The sequence below is a fragment of the Excalfactoria chinensis genome, chromosome 17 (genome assembly GCF_039878825.1).
Source record: "Excalfactoria chinensis isolate bCotChi1 chromosome 17, bCotChi1.hap2, whole genome shotgun sequence".
In the NCBI taxonomy this organism is placed as follows: domain Eukaryota; kingdom Metazoa; phylum Chordata; class Aves; order Galliformes; family Phasianidae; genus Excalfactoria; species Excalfactoria chinensis.
In genome coordinates, this window is record NC_092841.1 from 7,246,100 (window position 1) to 7,262,942 (window position 16,843).

At 51.7% G+C, this 16,843-nt stretch overlaps 1 protein-coding gene across 1 annotated transcript; it reads right to left on the bottom strand.

Annotated features, from left to right (window-relative positions):
- Positions 1-749: 749 nt before the first annotated feature.
- Positions 750-9,817, bottom strand: FAM20A (FAM20A golgi associated secretory pathway pseudokinase). Its single transcript, XM_072351820.1, has 11 exons — positions 8,984-9,817; positions 5,926-6,110; positions 5,659-5,709; positions 5,341-5,419; positions 4,860-4,952; positions 4,313-4,428; positions 3,887-4,067; positions 3,659-3,768; positions 3,471-3,552; positions 3,335-3,394; positions 750-1,341 (listed from the first exon to the last, which is right to left on the bottom strand). Exons 1-11 carry the CDS (start codon positions 9,706-9,708, stop codon positions 1,077-1,079), a joined length of 1,947 nt encoding a protein of 648 aa, XP_072207921.1. The 5' UTR covers positions 9,709-9,817; the 3' UTR covers positions 750-1,076.
- Positions 9,818-16,843: the final 7,026 nt, after the last annotated feature.

Below are 16,843 nucleotides of genomic sequence, written 5' to 3' on the forward strand. Positions count from 1 at the left end.
GTTACTTCCCTGCGCAGTCCAGGCACTTGTTGGTGCCAGCATCACTCAGTGCTCGTTAGGTTGGGCAGAATTCCAACCTGAAAAGAAAATGCGGTAGGTGACACAACTTGCTGTGAACCTGAGCAGCCTGCAGCGCTGCTGATGGCTTTTGTTTAACTGGAAGGTTAGTTTAGAATGAACTTCTAGTAGACTGTTTTGTTTTGTTTTGTTTTTCTTTAAGGATGATAAATGATCAACAAAGTTCACAATGACTTTCCCTAGGCTGCCAAGAAGCTCAGTGTAATCATTCCTGAACAGTTGAGGCAAAAAGCTATTAAAGAGCTGCAGTAATCAAACCATGCTTAAGCCTTGTCCTTGGGAGGCAAGTGGAAGCTTACAAGCTGAAAGATCTCTGATAATTCCTTCTTTGCTCTTTTTTGGTCTTCAGTTCCTATTGCTTCTCCTCAAAATACACAGAGATAAGGGGAGGAGGAGGAGCCATTTCTGTTTAACAGGGAATGCTGATAACCTGAGTGACTTTGAAGCAAGAAGATGATGAAAGGTGGAGCCCCCCCCCACCTCAGTGAAATATTTTGACCAGAAGCAGGTGGCTTCTGACCCAGGGGCAGAGGCCTTGTCTGCTGGTGGGTACTGTGCAGGGCTGCTCTAGTCTGACCACATTAACCAGTGTGTCGCCTTGTCTCAGAGTAAGGTTGCTCCTTTCTTACATGCACCGTCTTGGTTACAGAACACAGACTTAAAAAGAGGAGAATATTCGTGGCATCTCTTTATTCAAGCCTCATCCTTGGATCTAGCTTGTGTCCATCATAGCAAGACCAAGCTCCTGTGCAGGCTGGGCAAGCTGCAGGCTGTGTGTGTCCTTGTTACTCATAAGGCATGCTCAGCCACACCACACTGAGCCCGGCAGCTTTGCTTGAGTGCTCAGCCTGGGAGCCCACCACGATCCCTGAAGATCTTCCAAAGAGTTTCCCCTCTCCATCTCATGGGCACTTGTAGATAGAAATGACCAACTGTTCACATCTGTCCTTGGTCTCACAGGGCTCTTCCCTGCCTCTGAGCAGGAGCTGAAGGCTGTTTTATGTGCTCAGCTTTACTCTGTCAGATGCAGGAGCTTCGGGCTGCCTGGTGTCATTGGCCACCACCTTGGCTTCTCCATGCGTGTCTATGCACTTCCTCACGGCTTTCAGGATGAGCTGTAACCGTCGGTCCAAGGCCAGGAGATGGGGCTCAGTGAGGACAGGTGCCAGGGGGTCCTGCAGGAGGGATTCCCTCATCACAGCACTCAGCTGGTACTCGGGCTCAGCCAGCAGCTGCAGGCGCAGCAGCGTCGTCCTCTTTATTCTGAGAGAGAAAGAAATCAGACATCCCAGTGCTGACGTTTCACAGCACCCCAGCAAGGAGCAGCTGTCTGAGCCTTCAGCTGAGAGAGGGAGGAGGGAGGGAAGACACAGCTCCAGGTAACTGACAACAATATCTGGAACAAGAAGCTTTTAGTGAAGTAAATGGAAATCTCTGAAGAAACCTCTTGTTCTTACTTATTTTTCAGGCCACAGAACGCTCATACAGCAGATTTTTGTCTTCAGAGAGAAAAGAACGTTAGAAATCCTCAGCAGTGAGCATTCTTCCTCTGAGTCAGGTGTGACCCAGTTCCCCAGATGATTGCAGGGCAGTGCCATGGTACCAGGAATGGCATTAATGGGGCAGAGAGAAAGAGAGAAAATGCAGTGGTGTATCTTAGCTGGTGATGAATGAGGAAAAACCTCTCTAAGCTGAGCACAAAGAGTATTTCCCAGAGCTGATCTGACATTGTGCCTGAAGAGGCACCGAGGATGAAGTGTTTCGCTTTGACAGAAGGTAGGGTGGAAAGCTATAACCTTGGCATGCTTTAGGGAATGACACTGTGTGATTTGTTTAATCCTCTGCAGAAGTATTTCGATTTCAGAGTCTCTCTATTTACTGCCTTTTAAATTTTGGAAAGATGGTAGATTGAGTTTATGGAACTATGTTGAATTAGCCAGAATTTCCACGTGGGGAAAGGTATGGTCAGAAACACCTCAGCCAGGTGCAGAATTGTCACTCACCCAGGACATCGGTCAGTAACAGCAGTGGGACTCTGGCTGCAATGGGAAATGCCATTCAAGTGCTGCACTTGCATGGAGTGGAGCTGCGAGGTAACTAAGGAGCTGCTGCCCTAAACAGCAGCTGTGTTTGCTCTGCTACGAGCAGTGGTGCTGGAGGTGGGGAACTGGCAGAACACGGGCAGGAGCATAAGGTGGAAATCCTGCCCCCAGCTCTGTTCCTCTTGCACGGCAATCATAATGGCTGACTGAGAGATGTGCTGAGTGGGCAAGATGGGAAGGGGTGGCAGTTGGGCTTAAAGGCTTTTTCTGCTCTTAACGATTCTATGATTTATTTAAGGTTTGACCCAGAGCCTTTGAGGGACATTGTGAGCCCAGGAGATACGCGCGCTGGATGAACTAGAGGGTTGTTTTTGGGCTTATCAGAAGCAGTAAAGCTGGGAGAAGAGAGAAGCAATCTTCACTAAATAAGACACAGGCTGGAACAGGAGCTGTGAAAGGTGGGTCAAAACAGCAGGCTGCAGGATTTCAAGCCTTTCTGGATGCTCTCCAGCTCTGAATGGATGGGCTACTGTAGGAAATGAGGCTTTGGGTGGCTCTGTAGCGAGTACAAGCTGTTTTCAGGTTACAGTTCTTGCCCATAGCTGGCTCATTAAAAGTGCAACTTGCAGCTCATCCTACCTAAATTAAGAACAGCCTCTGGGAAGTGGATCTGGGTGAGCAGGAAGGATGTGACCTGCAGATAGCGCTGCCAGGTTAAAGAGTTAATGTGAACTGCACAGAACAGGAGGAGACACTGTGAGCTGCAATTATAAATGGAAAGTCTCACTCGGTGCAAACAGCAGTTCTTCAGATTAGATCTGGTAATACAAATATATGGACAGAGTGCAATTAGCACCTCAAGGCTTACACGGAGCAGGTACAGCAAGGAAATAGGTTAGGGATCTCCTAAAGAGAAACCACAGGGAGGAGCAGCTTTTCTTCCCCCCCGTCTCTTTAATTTAACTTTCAGCTGTTGATTTATGTGGATTAATAAAGGGGTGACCAAGATAGGATTCAAATGGTAAAATTGATGAGCTTCTCCTTGATGCCGTGAGAAGAAACCTGATTAACTATCAGAGCTGGTGGATGGAGGTTTCATGTTAGCACATGTAGACAAGTGGGGCTGGCAGCACCTCGTGTTGATGGGTTGGGAAATGCAAGGTTTCCCAGGGGAAACTGATGTATTTGGGAAGGAAAACAAAGCCGACACTTACACGCAGCACTGGGAGAGCGGGGCCAGGATGGAGATTTCATCATGAGAATGCCGCCCAAACCTGGGGTAAGGAGAGAGCACGGAGTGTTACCACCTGCCCGTGGCCTCCCCACATCCCCTCGGCCTCCCAGCCTCACCCCCTGGCATTGTCCAGGTGTAGGAGGAATCCATCGTCTCCAAACTTGGTGAACATCTCATAGTGGTGGCGGTCCATGTTCCCTGGTAAAGGAGGAACAGAGCAGCGGTTTCCCTTGCAAATGCCTGAGTAATTTTCAGACCTATCCCGTGTTTTCTTTCCCATCAACATGAAACGCTTTAGTTGTACCTATTAGGAAGTCAAATATGGCCATGTCGACAATGTTAAGCAGACGGTTGCCGCTGCTGTAGGGGTAGATCTCCCTCACAGTGTCACAGTAGAGAGGATTCACTTCCCACCTGCAGGACACCAGGGGAGGGGGCACACAGTCCCCTCACAGTCTGTATCCCACTTGTTCTCCTTCCCACACCCTCCCTGTAAGGCATATATATGAAGCAGCAGCATTTACCCACTTACTCCTCTTTTTCATCAAATGAGTAGGAGCGAATCCATGGGTTTGGGATGGAGAGTCGTGGTGCCAGGTTGAGGGATGGCAGGAAAGCAGACAGGGACCCTTCCAGGAGGTGGGGGTTCCCACACACTGCGTACTCTGTCTTGCACATGTAAGGGCACTTGGCAAAGAAGCACACATTGCTGGCTGGAGGAGAACAGAGAGAACTGGAGAAGGAAGCTATGGGGTCGTGGAGCTCGGACTGACCCCTGCATCACCATGCAACGGGCACTGTAATGCATCTAAGCACATAATGAATGTGAACTGCCAAATCATGGAGGAATCCAGAGTTTTGGTCAATGGATAGACTCGGTTCCACGCTGGGAGAAAAGAAGCAGGACAGGTGAACAGACCTCAGTCCCATTCCTGCACAGCCCATAATCTTTTCCTACCTGGTGAGATGAAGAAGACACTCTGCAGGACTTCATTCCTGGTGACCTCCAGGATCTCCTTGGTGATGTTGATCAGCCTCCCAACAGTGGGGGGCACCCGTCGGAAATCCAGGATCCTGCCCAAGGAAAGCAGCTCAATGACATGCAGTGGGACCTGACTGCATGGGGTGGCAGATGCTGTCCGTGCCCTTCCTGCTGGCATAATGTTTGCCTTCTTGATGGCTGCACCCAAATGGTGGTGAAGCTGGGATTGCTGGAAAAGGCTCCTGGGTTAATTGCTCATGAGCTGTGAGCTTGGAACTGCATCTCTCCAAACTAAACCAGGCACCCAGAGCTCAGCTGGGTCAACACCAAGGATGGGACCCAGTGCATGCAACAAAGCTATAACCTGTGCATCACTGCCTAGCCTGCATGGAGCAATGCACCACCATTTGGGTGCAAAGTGAGTAGTGGGCTCCCAGTGAGAATATTCCCCACCACGGTGCTGCTGAGAAGTTGCTGACCCATGGCCAGCCCTCTGTGGGGCTGAGCACAGCTCCAGTTGTACCTGTCCAGGTGGAAGGCTGCAATCTCAGCATTGTGCCGCTGGAAGTCCACGAAGTAGAAGAAATCTTCGGGTGTCTCCTCCTCACGTTTCTGCCTGGAAGGAGATCAGTGCTGGGTTGTGCACCTGGCAGACCCAGGGAGAGGCAAAACCAAAGCATGAGGGTGTGTGACCCCTGAGGTGACAGCAGCACGTAGGAGAAAAGTGCCCTGAGGTCCTTCGCTCCCTATGTCATCTACAGAGAAAGAGCCTTCCAATGTCAATAAGCAGTGTGGGAACGCTGATGTTTGCGTGTTCCTGGGGAGGCAGCAAGCAGCCAGTAATAATTAAAGGTAACTTTAATTATTCAAGGTGGCTTTGCTGAGCAAAGGACAAGAGATGCAATGTGACGTTCCCCTCCTTGCCCGAGAACGCCAGCAGCCCTCGCTGCAGAGAGCTCCAGTGCTCCCAGCTGCTCACTGCGGGCAGTGGAGCTTTGCCTTACCTCATGGGCTTGAACATGGCTTTGCCAAAGTCCTGGAACCTGAGAACCAGCTTCAGGTGCACGCCACTGGGCTTCACAACTGGGGGGAAAAGGGATGTTAGGTGCCTGTGTGCCACAGATCTGCACCTCCAGGCACCATGCGTGTCTCCCGAAGTCCATTTGTTAGGTTCCTTTGGGGGACTTCTTCCTCCCCTCATTGGCACATCAGTGTCTTGGAATCCCCATCCCATCCTCTGTGGGGCTGTGGGGAGACCCAGTGCCACCCTCCCCATTTGGGTGAAGCAAAGATGGCACGGAGTCCCAGCAGGATGCACTCACTCTGGCTGCAGTCACAGGCTCCCAGCAGAGCTTTCTCATCCTGGCTGTAGTCTGCAAGAGCAGGAGGAGCTGTGAGGAAGGGGCCACACAGGGCTCAGCATCAGCCTATGTAAAAAGCCAGACTCCCTTCTGAATATAAGCTTCCTGCACAGGAAAGGTCACAGCCCAGCTCTTCTCCCATCTCCAGGTAACACAATGACAATCGTGCACCACAAAACCCATAGAGAAGCCAGTGCAAGGCTCGGAGTCCCGCACTGCAATGCTCACCAGCACTGACGGTGGCAAAGTCGTGCATGTCCTGCAGCAGTCTGCTGACAGCAGGGCTGGAACGGGGATAGAGTCCATCCCGGCTGATGCCCAGGTGGAACTGCAGCCAGCTGGCTTCAGGACGCAGCGGGAGCAGCGGGGCTGCAGCTGTAAGGTTGAGCTCCTGCCTGTAGAGCTTGTGTCTCCTGGAAGGGAATGGGCATGGGGATGATGGGGATGGGTGCAGGATGGAAAGCCGCAGTGCTGGGAGTGGGCTGCTGTGTTATGGGATGGGTACAGAAAGCCTTTGCTGTGCCGGAGACTTGTACCAAATCCAGAGGTTCCAGGCAGCACAACTGCTGGAGCCCCGAGTTGTCCCGTGTCCTCTACAGCTTTCATTCTGGGCAGTGGGATGCAGGGGGGGCACCCAGCACTGCCCTGGAACTGGTAAAACTGGGATGAATCTGTCCTGTTCTGGCAGGTGGAGCTGTGACAGACCAGAGGTTTGTCACCATCAGCCATTTTCCCTCTGATAGGACCCAAGCTTTGCTGAGCTGCCATCAAAAGGTCATTTATCCCCTGGCTGACAGCATTGGTTTCTCATTAACGTCGGCAGAGCTTTATGTGGCATCTGGGCTCACGATAAAGGGAAAACTGAGTTTAGTTTGCATTGAAAGTGCCAAGATACCTCCGTGAAGGCAAACAGGAGCTGGTGCCGATAGCGAGTGGTTCATTAACCAGCAGGGCCCCGGGGTGCACCATCCCTGCCCCAGGCAGCGGGGTCTGTAGGGCTCCCATCCCTTCTCCATAGCGCACGTGATTAGTGCGGTCAGTCCGTTCCGAGGGATCCATTTCAGGGATATATTTGGGGAGAAAGGTGGGAGATGCCACCAGCCCCACAAATGCAGACGGGGACGGTGAAGCCCCCAGTGCGTGTCAGCAGAATGACGCAGGAATTTTCCCGAGGGAAGCTGCCCACATATTTTACCATATTTGCTCTCCCACTTCCCATGCATGCAGCCTGTCCCCCCCCCCCCCCCGCCCTGGATGCGGTGCATTACTGATGGGGAAAAAAATGCAGCCTTTGTGCAAGGGGAGGCAGCGGGCACGGGGCTGGGGGCCAGCGGCCCTACAAGCCTGCAACCCTCCAACGCCGCTCCCTCCAGCATGCCTGAAATATTTCCCTTTAAGAACAGCAGACATAATGTAAAAAGCAGGTCCGTGTGTAACTTGCTATCAAACAGCCTCAGGGTTGCCCAGGCTCTGCTCAGTGCTGGGCTGCAGGAGGCACCAGGCACCGAGTGCCACTGTCCCCGTGTCACCGGGCTGAGTGCACTGAGCAGGTCACAGAGTTTGGGGTATGGAATTGTTGTTTTTTTTTCATGGATAAAAGCAAGCTCTGGGTCGGTTTGTTTTTTAATCTTCCTGCATTTCCATCAGCGACTCCTGCCATCAGATTCCCCCTAACCAAAGTGCTAGGAATGGGAACGAGAAGGCACAGCTCTGTGTGCAGGTAGGATGCACAGTGCACTGTTCTCCTCACCACCCATATGAGAAACACGCCACATCCCAGGGCCAGGATGGGAGAGAGCAGGCAGAGCCCCAGACCTATTTGTTTCCACCTGCCTGCAGAAACTGTGCTGTGCTTTAGGTGCAGGGCTGAGCTGCAGCTGGGTCCACCTGAGCCACGTGGATGGGTGCTGCACTGACAGCCCCACTGTTCACACCTCACATGGAATGGCTATAGGGCTGGCTCTGACCCTCTTCTACCCTGTAGGATGTGTCGCACCTTAGAGAGAGCTGGGAATGTGTGTGCAGCCCTTACCTACACCGTGCTCTGCTAAATCCATGGGCAGAGAAAGCCAGGGCTGCCCAGTCCTGCACAGACCCCACTGTCAGCCCAGAGATGTCCCCATGCCTGGAGGACGTGAGCTGAGTGCTGCTGTGGCTGAATGACCTCGAGGCACAGATCACCCTGATGGGCTGACTAAAATCACCACGGTGGGCTCCTTTCTAACCCACATTCAATTTGCATTGCCAAGAAGAGGAGAGGAAGGGTGTGTGAAGTTGCAATGGCTTGGCTGGAAATCACAGCGGTGCACTTGGCACATGTGCTACGTGGTGATGTGTAAGACGGTGCAGCTGATCCTGGTCACATCCCACCTCCCCATAGTGCTTTTCCTTGGGAAGCATCCACCCAGCATCCCAAACCCTCTCGCCTGGCTTCACATTTCCCAGCCGTGTGCTCATCATTGCTCTCTGTCCCACCCTGCTGATATGCAGCCAATGCACAGCACGGCTTCACCCCGTGCATCTCCAGGGCAGGGAGAGGAAGAAGAAGCTGGTGGGGTCCAAACCATGGCTCAGGTCGTGGTCCCTCCCCTCCTTCACAATGCCGTGCAGGACACTGGAAACAGCAAAACTTTTCCTGCTGGTGGGTACAAGGAGCTGACTCTGGGGTACAGCACCCAAGGGCTGACACCATTCTGCCCCCACACTGCTGATGCAGAGTGAATAAGGCACTTATCCCTGCTATGCACAGCTAGCAGGGGCTCAACTGAGGGCTTCCCTGCACCCTTCCCCTCATCACCTTGCCCATCAGGAACCGCAGGATGCCCCCCTCCCAGCAGAGCCCCCCACACACACCCTGTGGGATGCTGCAGAAAAGGGCAATGGGGAAGACAGCAGAGAGCCAGGAGGTGGACACAAACAGGTCACTGAAGGGGTGCCGAGGGGTTGTGTGCACAGGTTGGGGTGTCTGGGCAAGGGATATGTAGGGGGATGTCCATGCAGGGGGTGCTGGGAAGGTGCTCTGGGTACCCAGAGATTGGAACCTGGGGATGTGCACCTGGTGATGGGGTGCCCAGGGATGGGGTTACCAGGGATGGGGTTACCAGGGATGTGTGCCTGGCGATGGGGTACCAGGGACAGATACCTGGAGAGAGGTGCCCGAGGGTGGCTACCTGCGGATAGGTGCAGAGGGATGAAAAGCCCGGGGATGGGACGCTGGGTTTGGGGTACCCGGGGATGGCTGCCCAAGGAGCGGTGTCGTGTCGCGGTGCCGCGCGGCGGGACGCACCTGTTCCAGCGGGCCGCCTTCCGCCGGTAGTAGCGCAGAGCTTCGCGGGCGCCCAGCAGCGGTTCGGCGGGGCCCGGCGGGGCGGCGGCGCGGTACAGCGGGTGGGCGAAGAGGCGCCGCAGCGGGGAGGAGGAGGCGGAGGAGGAGGAAGAGGAGGAGGCGGCGCGGGCGGGGGGCGGCGGCGGCGGCGGCGCGGCGGAGGGAGCGGAGCGGCGGCGGCACGGGCAGCTCGGTGCGCTCGGAGCCAGCTCCCTCCTCGCCCGCGGCCAGAGGTGGAAGTAGAGGTCGGCGGCCAGCAGCGCCCCGAGCAGCAGCAGCACGGCCGGCCGGTCCCGGCGGGGCCCCGGCATGGCCCCTGTTTGCCGGGTGGTGACAGCTCCGGGTGCGGACAGTCCGCACCTCCCTCCCGTCGCCGCCGCCTCCCGGGGCAGAACGCGCGGGGGAGCTCGAGTGGCGGAGCCGGGAGTGCGGGCACCTCGGGGCGGGGAGCGGGCAGGGCGCTGGGGGCCGGCCTGGGGCAGCGCGGACGGACCGGGGCGTGGAGAGGGAGGGGAGCGCTGCGGGATCGGGGAGGACGGGGGTCCCGGGATGAAGGAGGGTCCCGGTGCGCTGCCCCCGCCCGACCCGGTCCCTCCGAAAGTCGCGCTGTCCCCACGCAACTGCTGATCACGTTCACCTGCGTTCCCTTCGGTCTCCTGATCGTCGGAGGATGGGCACCGGTTCATATTCTCACTTCGAATTGCGTCTGCAAAATGACTCCGCTCCGTCTTTTGACATTTGAAGACTTTGGGTTTTGGGTATGAGGGTCTCGCTGTTATAATACCAGATGTTACGTGTTTGGGGGCAAAACTGGAGCGAGCAATCATTGCAGGGGGAGCAATCATTGCATCCCAATGGTGCTGTACTGCTGGGCAAGCAGAGCTGCCATCCTCAGCCCTTCCCAGACCGGATGGTTTGGTGCTTTCCCAATAATCCCAACCATAAGCAATGGTCTGTGGATAACAATAGTTTCTTATTTTCATTTTTTATTTCCCTTTTTTCTCTTTTAAAGACGAGATTATCCAGCTGAAGTGAACAAAATCAGCGCTCCAGTGAGCCAGAATGAGTCACCAGCAAATGCAGCTCCGTGGATGTGAGCCCTCCGAAAGCCCTCATTGCCTCACTTTAAACTTAAAGCACAACTTTGACAACCACTCCATCAAAACTGGCCGATGCTGCTGCATTCGTAATCCCCTCTGAGCTGCTTCACGCTGCTAATCTCTCCCAGAAACCACTATTAAATCTTTCTTGGTTTGCAACGCCAATTCTGAACAACGGCACGAGGAGAAAAGCCATCAGCTGGGCTGGCATCTCGGTGCTGTTTGCACACGCTGCGGGAAGATCGTTTTGTTGATAACGAGGCTAATTGAAAAGAAAGAAATAAAGCCATCCCATCAGGCTGTCCCAAACTAAAACACTGCGGTCCTTCCCGAAGCTTCAATGACTGCCAGCTCTGAGCACATCACGGTTCTCCTCGCTGCTGAGTGTGTCGGTGCTTTCCCAGGTGGCTGTGGGTGCATCCAAGCACTGTGATGTGTTCCTAAAACCAACCTGCAGAGATGCTTGGATAGGACACGGACAGCTGGAGAGGAACCAAATTAATCCTTTGGAATTGCCTCCAGTTAATTGGCCTTGTTTACTATTTTCAGGCTGAACTTCCCCCAGACGGTCACAATGGAGGGATATTCAGGCGTAAATGATGTCCCCAAACATACCATTAAAGCTCGAAATAAACATGCAGTGACATCCCGAGCTCAGGACTTCCTTTGTGCTTCGGATGGTAACCAGCAGCTTGTTTTCAAAGTCATTTCTAACAAACAAAAGATTTCCCTCTTATTTTGATTCCAACACTGGGAAATGTATGTCATTTGGGTTCTCTTACTCATTTCTGATATAAAAATGATCTTCTGTAGAGCTGCTTCCTGCTTGCCAATAGGTAACGCCTCTGTCTGCTGCTCTTTCTTCCTTCTCTGCTTGAAATGCACCAGGAACAACCCAGTTCAGCCCCTCTGGTTGTGTTTGTACAGGGGAAAAAAGAGATGGAACCGCTCTTTTCTCGATGCCCCATTAATTACTAGGATTAAACACCAAGGCAGCCAGACAGCGTTTGAAGGAAAATAGAAATATGAAATAGAAGAGCCAAAGATTTGGCTTTTCTTTGTGGAAATGTGTCCGGGCACATCGGGGTGCAGCAATGCCAGCAGTGTGACACAGCTCCGTTCTGCTCCTGGCCCTGGTGGGACGCTGGGGGGTATATCCCCAAATTGAGTCCATAGGGCTGATGAGGATCACTGGGAAAGGCTCATCCTTGTGTGGGCTGGAGGGGCTGTTGAGCAACATGGGGTGCTCAGGGCCAGGTGTTGGGGGAGCACTGCCTGGTGCTCTGCCTGGGCTTGTAATGAACAGCACAATGCTGGGTCTAAGTGTTTAAATGAAGAACACATTTATTGTTAGCTAACAATGCAGAGAAAAGCCCTGGAGGGCTCAGTTGGACAATTAATGCCTCTTCACTTGCATCTTTGGAGGGAGGATGGCTTTTCACTCCAGGGATTTTGCTACAAATTATGTCATATAAAAGGAGGTGTTTAGAGATGTGCGAAGTGGAAACGAAGCCTGGAGTCTCCTTTGCTCTGTCCCTGCAGAGGGGACAACGTTGGGCTGTTTCTCTTGGCTGTGCTGGGGCAGGCTGGAGAGCAGTGCTGACCTCTGAAGCAATTCTGGGCTTTTGGCTGCCTGGACGCTGGCTCAGCTTGCACTGAACTGACGAGATCTGGCTTCTCAGATAGGAAAAACAAAACAATCTCTTGCAGGGCTGAGCTTGCTGGCCGATGTCACCCTTGCCAAGGAGGAAGGGAAGAGTGCGTCTGTGCTGTAAAGGTTAAATCACACGAAGCCAATCACATTCCTGCTCCGCAAACAGAGCTGGGCTGTACGTGCACATTCTTTAATCAGTCTTTGGTTTCTCGAATTACTTTTATTGGTAGTTAACTGTGTAATGGTCTCAGTGGAACATCTGGTCCATGATTTCAGAGGAATATTCTTCAGTCCTTGCTGAAAGCAATTATTTTTGGATACAAGTGGAGGCTTTGGAGCCATTAAGAAGATAAAATGCAGATTGTTTGCAGAGGACTTTTATAAACTGTAATGCCTCTCAACGAGAGGAACTTGGTTACTTTTTCCCCAATGCTATCAGGCAGGCAGTGAGGGCTGAGCAAAGTGGTGAGGGGCTGAATCCAGGGCAATGGGCCCTGACCCCAAGCATCTTGCAATAGCTCCTCTGCCCATCTTCATAAACCACTGAGGCCTGGGACTTCCTACAGAAGGATTTCAAAGCACATCAGCAGATGGGACAAGTGTCGTTTCCAAAACAGAAATTGAAGGGCTTTGCTTTTTTCACCCACTGATGGGTGAATCACAAACCTCCCAACTCCCAGCCTTGTCCCAGTTCATACAGAGCCCAGAATAAAGCTTTCAGCCTCTGCTCTTTGAGCATGGCAGGCTGTGGTGGCAGCTGGGAAACCTTCATTCCAAAGCATATGTGTTCTCAAAGGAAAAGCATTAATATCTCAGGAGGAAATCAGTTGTTTTGTGAGTTAGGTGTGGTTTTTGCGCTCCTCTCCATGGAGGTTGCTGGCTGGATCCTCTTTGTCTGCAAAAACGGTGCTTTAAATTATTTAGAGGAAACTACACAATCTTGGCTGCTGTGCACTGTTATGATTGCACATCTTGTCCCAGTGAAATCCACGTGCAGACAGGCTGTAAAGTCGTGGCTGTTTTGTAGTAGGAAGACAAAGTGAAGCCGTTAAACCAGGTAAGAATGGTTCCCTTTGGTTCATCCTGGTGAAGTCGGGGGGTTGGGAAGCACCCTGTGCCCTTTGCTTGGGATGGGATTGGAAGTGCCAAAGGACTGGAGGAGGGATGGAGGAGAGACTCCAGGTCTGTTTGTCCTGGGCAGCCTTTGCTGCAGCTGTACTCAGCTTTGTTTCCATTTGTTTGTTTTTTCCCCACTCCTGACCTGACTGTGGTCGCCCTGACCTTGGCTCAGGGGCTGGCATTGGGCAGCTAAGGGCAGTGGGCTTTGCACTGTGTGAGCATGACATTCTGCACTGAAAGTAACAATGCAGGGCTCGTGTAGGGCACTGCACCACAAGGATCTGTCAGATAGCTTGTTTTGTGAGAAATACAGCGTGCATCTTAAATCAGATGCAAAACAGAGCAAGTGGAGGAGCTGGGGGGATCACAAGAGGACAGCTGCTCTATTCATACAATGACATAGCAGACACAGAGACATGGAATGGCTTGGGTTGGAAGGGGACTCAGAGATCACCCAGTTCCAACCTCCTGCCATGGGCAGGGTACCAGCTACCAAGCCAGGCACCAGATGTGTCTCCTGGATCCATCCATTGCTGTGGGCTCCTCTGGCATCAAAACAACATCAGCTATTTGGGCTTGAACTGCTTGTCACTTTGCTTCCTGTTTTCTCACGTTGCTGGAAGTCAACAATCACACTGGGATGTTTTGGTGCTTTCTTTATTTTTTCCCCACCAGGATGTAAAATAAGAAGAAACAGAAACACACATCCTGCTGAAGAGCCTCTGAGCTGTGTGTTTGCCTGGGAACCTGTGCCTGACCGCTGTGTAATCAAGGGTTCAGGTCAAATTAAGATACAATTACAGCACGGGGACTTCTCATAGGTTAAAATGTCTCCTCCAGCCTTTTAGGTGTGTACACTCGTGTCTAAATAATGGTTTTGGACTTGCCCTGCCTGCTAGCACTGCTCCAGCTCTCCATCACCGCAGGGACTGTTTGTCAGAGAGCCAGCAAGAAGATATTTATTGAAACAAGAAAATAACCGGGATGGCTTTAACAAGGCTCAGAAGAAGAGGTCTCTTATCAGCAGTAAATTCAGCTGTTACTCAGCTCAGCCCTTGAATTCCTTATTAACTCTTAGTGAGTACGAAGGGGTGTTGTGTAGAACACAAAGTGTGTTCCTATTGAAAGGAAAAAGGCTGCCCTGGGGGGAACAGGGTGATACCAGCGATGAAGGGAGGCGATGCCACTTTTAGTGCAAGTTCCTGCAACAGAAATAGATCTTCCTGAGCACGCACTTATGTCTTTGTAAATTATATCTCAGGTTAAACTACTCATTAAAGTGCCACAGGGGAATTTCAGGCTGGCTAGGTACATGATCACAGGATATAGACTAAAAATTACAGTCATTGGAAAAGAACGTGGATTTGAGTCTTAAGGCCTGTGGTGAAAGTCAGTGCATGCATTGGGTTCAGCCTAAGTATATCTATAGCACGACATTTCTCCAAGGAGCTACCTCAGAGCTCTTGCAGGGGGTTTTGTGCTGGCTCTGGGGTTCACATTTTTTGCTTTGGTACTCATTTTGAAGTAAACAGCTGTGAAATGGACTGTAACCACAGGACAGGGAATATTTCTTTCTGCATGCGGTAGTTAAGTCTTGTGGGGTAGCGGGGAGCAGAAGGCGTTGGGTCTTTGCCATCTGTAATGCTGCTCCCAGCATAGAATCACAGCATGGCGTTGGTTGGGACAGACCTCAGTGATTATCCAGTTCCTTCAGACAAGGTTGCCAACCACCTTATCAAGCTGCCCAGGGCCCCATCCAACCTGGTCTTGAACACCTCCAGGGATGGGGTACCCACATTTCCTCTCCATGCTCTCTCTTGTGCTCCTCCAAATTTACTCAAGAAAACGGGATCCTTTGGCTCCTCTTTCCCTTAGCCCATTTCTTCCCTCTCATGGGAACAGAGTGCTTTGGGACACACACTAAAATCACTCTCCAACGGTGATACTCACCAACCACAGCAGAAAAACCTTTAGACAACTAGAAAGGAATTTGCCGCACTTGGGAAGATTTTTCTCCCTCTCCCTCGACTTGCATGTAACTTAAAATAGCTAATTATTAATGCCAATGCCTCTTCATTCTATGAATAAATGAGATACTGGCGCAGGGAAAGAAGGAGCTATGAGATCACCAGATTGCCCATTTGCCCATCTCTGCTGCTCATAAGCGTGTGGGGGCATTTGCAAGCCTTCATCATTTAAAGGGAAGTCTTAAACCATAATTTAATAAGCACCTGTTATAACCAACAGAACCATGTGAGCACAGCAGTGGAAAATCTCAGATGTTGCCCTCATCCTTTCTGTTTTGCAGTCCTTGCACTGAAGCCACATGCTGAGGACGCCCACCCACAGCAACCACGTTAGCAGCAGTGAGGAGGTTTGTGCAGATGGGATCTTTTGGTGGGAATTGCAGCCGTAGGAGGCCTGAAATGTCCAGGCAGCAGTTTTGGCTTTGCTGAAAGGCAATGGAATTGGTTTATTTTTGGGGAGGTTTGGAGTTAGTCTATCCAGCGTGTGGGGATTGCAGCTCAGGGTCTCCTGCTTGCGTAGAAGTCGAATCTTTGCTGTGTTGTTCCTCCATTGGAAAATGTGAAGGCTCTGTTGATGGGAAAAGGTTGAAGATTGTGAGTGTCTGCACAGCACTCGGTTGCTGTCTGTCTTCCCCACCATAAAATGGTGTTTATTTCAGCATAAAGAGCAAATAACTGTGTGCAGTGATTGCAGCTATTGCCAAATTACGTGGTGATTCACGACGTGCAGATTACAGGGCAAGGATTATAGCTGGGATTGCTGTGGTTTCTCTGGATCCCTGAGTATCATGGACTCATAAGCACTGGGTTTTACTGCTTGTGTGACAGCGTTAAGCTTTAACTGCAGACACAATTAAGTGGGAAGATGGCAAGATGCATCTTAACTGCTGTGGCACTGCAAGTGTGAAATCTCCTTGAAAATAAAGTGACAGCTGAATGAGCTTCTCCCATTGTCTTCTGGATGTTCGGAGAGCTGGCACCAGCCCCAGGGGCCAACGGCAGTGCAGGAAGCCACATCCAGCCTCTGCTGAGGAGCCCGCTGGTGCTTGGGTGGTGGTGGAGAGGAAGGGCTGACACTGGTGGGAGTGGGAGGATGAGGAAGTGGTTCACTTTTGCTCACCATGGGGTCTCACATCAGCAACTTATTTTCTTATTAAAATATAAGCAATTTATTTTCTTATTAAAGCCAGAAAAGCTACAGTTCTTCAAACCCTGCTCTTGCTCATGGTGAAATCCCTCCCCTTCCCCTTGCAGACGCTGTCGCTGTGTGTGCCTCTAACAGCATCGTTTTAGCACGCAGGATCATGTGGGTGTGCATGGATCCTGCCTGGGGGTGCACTGCCAGAGTGGATTTCTAATTATAGCTAATTGCAGGGTTGATGCTCCCTGGATTTGGCCTGATAGAAGTCAAACGATTTCCTGTTGCTCAGCACTTTGCAGACGTGCACTCAGAGGCGTGATGGACGTGCTTTCTATCTAGCTTGGTGCATGCACTCTCTCCCCTCTCCTTCCTGTGCATTGGACTTGGGGTTGCAAAGCACCACTGCGGGGTCACTCTGTGGTCAAAGATAATTCATTCTTTGAAGCCTAATGGGGACATGAAAATTGCTTTTTATGTAGTTAGTGCAGTCATAACACTGTGTTGTTAAAGACCCCAAGCAATCAAAAGAGCTGTTAGCCCAGGAGGGGTTGTGGCCAGTAGACTTGGAGGGGATGGGTTGGGGTTTGACTGGGGATCCTAAAGGTCTTTTCTAGCCTTAATGATGGTATGATTTTTTGGTTTGTTTATATAGGAAGCAGCCTTCATTGCTGTGTCACCTTGCAGGCTTCTTAAACCCCAAAACAAGCTGGGTTCTCTCATCTTGAGTTAGGGGTCCCACAGTTGGAGGACAAGGGACTGCTCTGCCCTGTTCCTCCCAGA